Here is a 3,046-nt window from a genome sequence, read left to right on the forward strand (position 1 = left end):
CTCGGGCCCGCGGCCCCGGCGGCGCTAACTTCATTAACGGGAGCGGGATCGAGGGCGTAATTAAGCAGCAGCAGCCGCCTTCGCCCCGCAGCCAGATGGCGGTTACACAACGTGCGAAGGATCAGCGGCGCTGCAGGCGAGGGGTGCGGCACAACCGGCACAGCCGGCAGCGGGCGGCGCGGCACGGGATGGCGCAGCATGGCACGGCATGGCACGGCACGGCATGGCACGGCACTGCATGGCACGGCACTGCATGGCACGGCACTGCATGGCACTGCACTGCATGGCACAGCATGGCACGGTATGGCACGGCATGGGATGGCATGGCACGGCACTGCATGGCACGGCACAGGACGTCATGGCACAGGATGGCATGGCACAGTGCACTGCAGCATGGCACAGTGTGGCATGGCACAGGATGGCACAGCATGGCACAGCATGGCACAGGATGGCACGGCATGGCACGGCACGGCACAGTGCACACTGTGGTGCAGCACGGATGGTGTGGCACGGCACAGCATCACACGGCAAGGTGCAGGACAGCATCACTTGGCACAGCACGAGGGGACACCTCAGAGCCATGGGTTGGGGACATGGGACACATGGGGTGGCAGCGGGTCACCCCATCAGCCCCGGTGTCACCAGCAGCTCCACTTCCAGCATCTCCCCCCCAGCCTCCACTGCCACCCACGGCCTCCAGTGTCAGCACAGAAGGTCCAGCATCACCACGCGAGCTCCAGCATCACCCCATGGCCTCCGCTACAACCACGTGAGCTCCAGCATTCTCCCACCGGCTCCACCATCACCATCAGCTTCACCATCAGCCCGTGACCTCCAGCACGGCCCCACCAGCTCCACCACCATCCAATGGCTTCCAGTGTCAGCACGTAAGGTCCATCATCACCACAAGCTCCAGAATCACCCCCCAGCTTCCACCGCCATCCCATGGCCTCCACCACTACCCCATCAGCTCCACCATCACCCCACGAGCTCCAGCACCACCTCATGACCTCTAACATCACCCATGATCTCCAGTATCACCCCACGGCCTCCACCATCACCACATGAGCTCCAACATCCCCCACCAGCTCCATCATCACCACCAGTTCCACTGTCAGCCCATGACCTCCACTGCTGCCCCATCAGCTCCACCGCCGCCCCGTGACCTCCAGCATCGCCCCACCACCTCCACCAGCACCCCACGGCCTCCAATGTCAGCACATAAGATCCACCATCACCATGTGAGCTCCACCATCATCCCCACCCACTCCACTGCCTCCCCAAGGCCTCCGCCACCTCCACACGAGCTTCAACATCCCCCACCAGCTCCAGCATCACCATCAGCTTCACCATCAGCCCGTGAACTTCACTGCCATCCCATGAGTTCCAGCATCACCCCATGAGTTCCAACATCTCCCACCAGCTTCAGCATCACAATCAGCCCCACAGTCAGCCCATGACCCCCACTGCGACCCCATCAGCTCCAGCATCACCCCATGATATCCAGCATCACCCCACCACCTCCATCACCACCCCTCAGCCTCCAGCGTCAGCACATAAGATCCACCGTCACCAAAAGCTCCAGCATCACCATCAGCTCCCCCATCACCCCATGTCCTCCACCTCCCCGGCCCCACGGTGCCCCCACTCACCTGGGTGACCTTCTCAGTGACGTTGTGCGTGCGGTCCTTCAGTTTGGTGGGGGCGATGATCTCCTTCTCTCCGGATGGGGCCCCCAGGAAGGCATCAGCTTTGAAGTCCACAAAGTTGAGGGTGATCTGCGGGATCCTGCTGATGGCTCGGTACCTCACCAGGTCGGAGTCGGACGTGGAGTTGAGCAGAGTGCTGCGGATGTTGTTCATGGCCCCTGGGTTGGGAGGGCAGAAGAGGGGGACACGCTCAGCCCTCGCCCGCCGCAGCACCGTATCGCTTACAGCTAATGTAATTATTTCCCTCTCCTAATGAGCTTAGCGGCTTAACGAGGCGACGGCCGTCCCCTCCCTTTGTCTCTGGGAGGATGATGGGGCGGGGGTCACATCGGGGCACGATGTGGGCACCATTCATCCCCGATGCTGGGATGCACAGCGGGGCCCAAACCGGTGCCGTGGGCAGCGCAGTGCATTACAGCAACGTCCAACACAGCAGTGATGGGCAACGCTGCTCTGCTAATGAAGCACCGACAGCTGCAGAGCTGCCCGCAGCCTAATGAGCTGCCAGGCCTAACGAGCGCAGCAAGATGTCCTCCTGAAGGTGTGGGGCAGCCAGGAGATGTGGGGCATGTGGATGTGTACGGTCAGATGTGGGGTGTCAAGGTGTAGGGTTGGGTGATGAGGGGGCTTCCAGGTGTGGGGCAGGGAAGTATGGGGCATCCAGATGTGGGCATCCAGATGTGGGGCAGGGAGATGTCAGACATGCAGCTGTGTACGGCCAGATGTAGGATGTCAAGGTTGGAGGCAGGGAGATGTGGGACATGCAGGCATGGGCGTCCAGCTGTGGGGCATCATGGTGTGGGGTAGGGTGACACGGGAGATCCAGGTGTGGGGCAGACAAATGTGGGGCAGGGAGGTGTGGGGCGTGCAGCTGCGTAAGGCCAGATGTGGGGTGTCAAGGTGGGGTGGTGACATGGAATATCCAGGTGTGGGGCAGCCCAGAGACACGCAGATATGTACGGCCAGATGTGGGGTGTCAAGGTGTGGGCCGGGGTGACGTGAGACATCCAGATGTGGGCATCAAGGTGTGGGGCATCAAGGTGTGAGGCGACAGGGGACATCCAGATGTGGGCATCAAGGTGTGGGGTGACAGGGGACATCCGGATGTGGGCCGGGCTGACGCGGCTCATCCAGATGTGGAGCACCCAGACATGGGCCGGGGTGCCGTGGAGCATCCGGCTGTGAGCCGGGGTGCCGTGGGACACCCAGCTGTGACACACGCACGGGGCCGGCCGTGGGACCCACCACCACGGGGCTCCCGTTCCCCGCCGCCCGTCCCCATACCGGTGCTGGCTCCGCGGTGCATTCCGGTCCCGGCGCTGGCGTGCCGGCTGTGG

General features: G+C 62.9%; 1 protein-coding gene across 1 annotated transcript in view; it reads right to left on the reverse strand.

Annotated features, from left to right (window-relative positions):
• KCNH2 (potassium voltage-gated channel subfamily H member 2) overlaps nt 1-3,046 on the reverse strand; it is a 27,468-nt gene that overhangs the window by 19,336 nt on the left and 5,086 nt on the right. The window contains exons 5-6 of the mRNA XM_010724540.2: nt 2,994-3,040; nt 1,653-1,867 (exon numbers count right to left, since the gene is read on the reverse strand). Coding sequence (XP_010722842.2) covers nt 1,653-1,867; nt 2,994-3,040 — 262 coding nt within the window. The remainder of the gene's footprint in view (nt 1-1,652; nt 1,868-2,993; nt 3,041-3,046) is intronic.

Source organism: Meleagris gallopavo, chromosome 29, assembly GCF_000146605.3.
Source record: "Meleagris gallopavo isolate NT-WF06-2002-E0010 breed Aviagen turkey brand Nicholas breeding stock chromosome 29, Turkey_5.1, whole genome shotgun sequence".
NCBI lineage: Eukaryota > Metazoa > Chordata > Aves > Galliformes > Phasianidae > Meleagris > Meleagris gallopavo.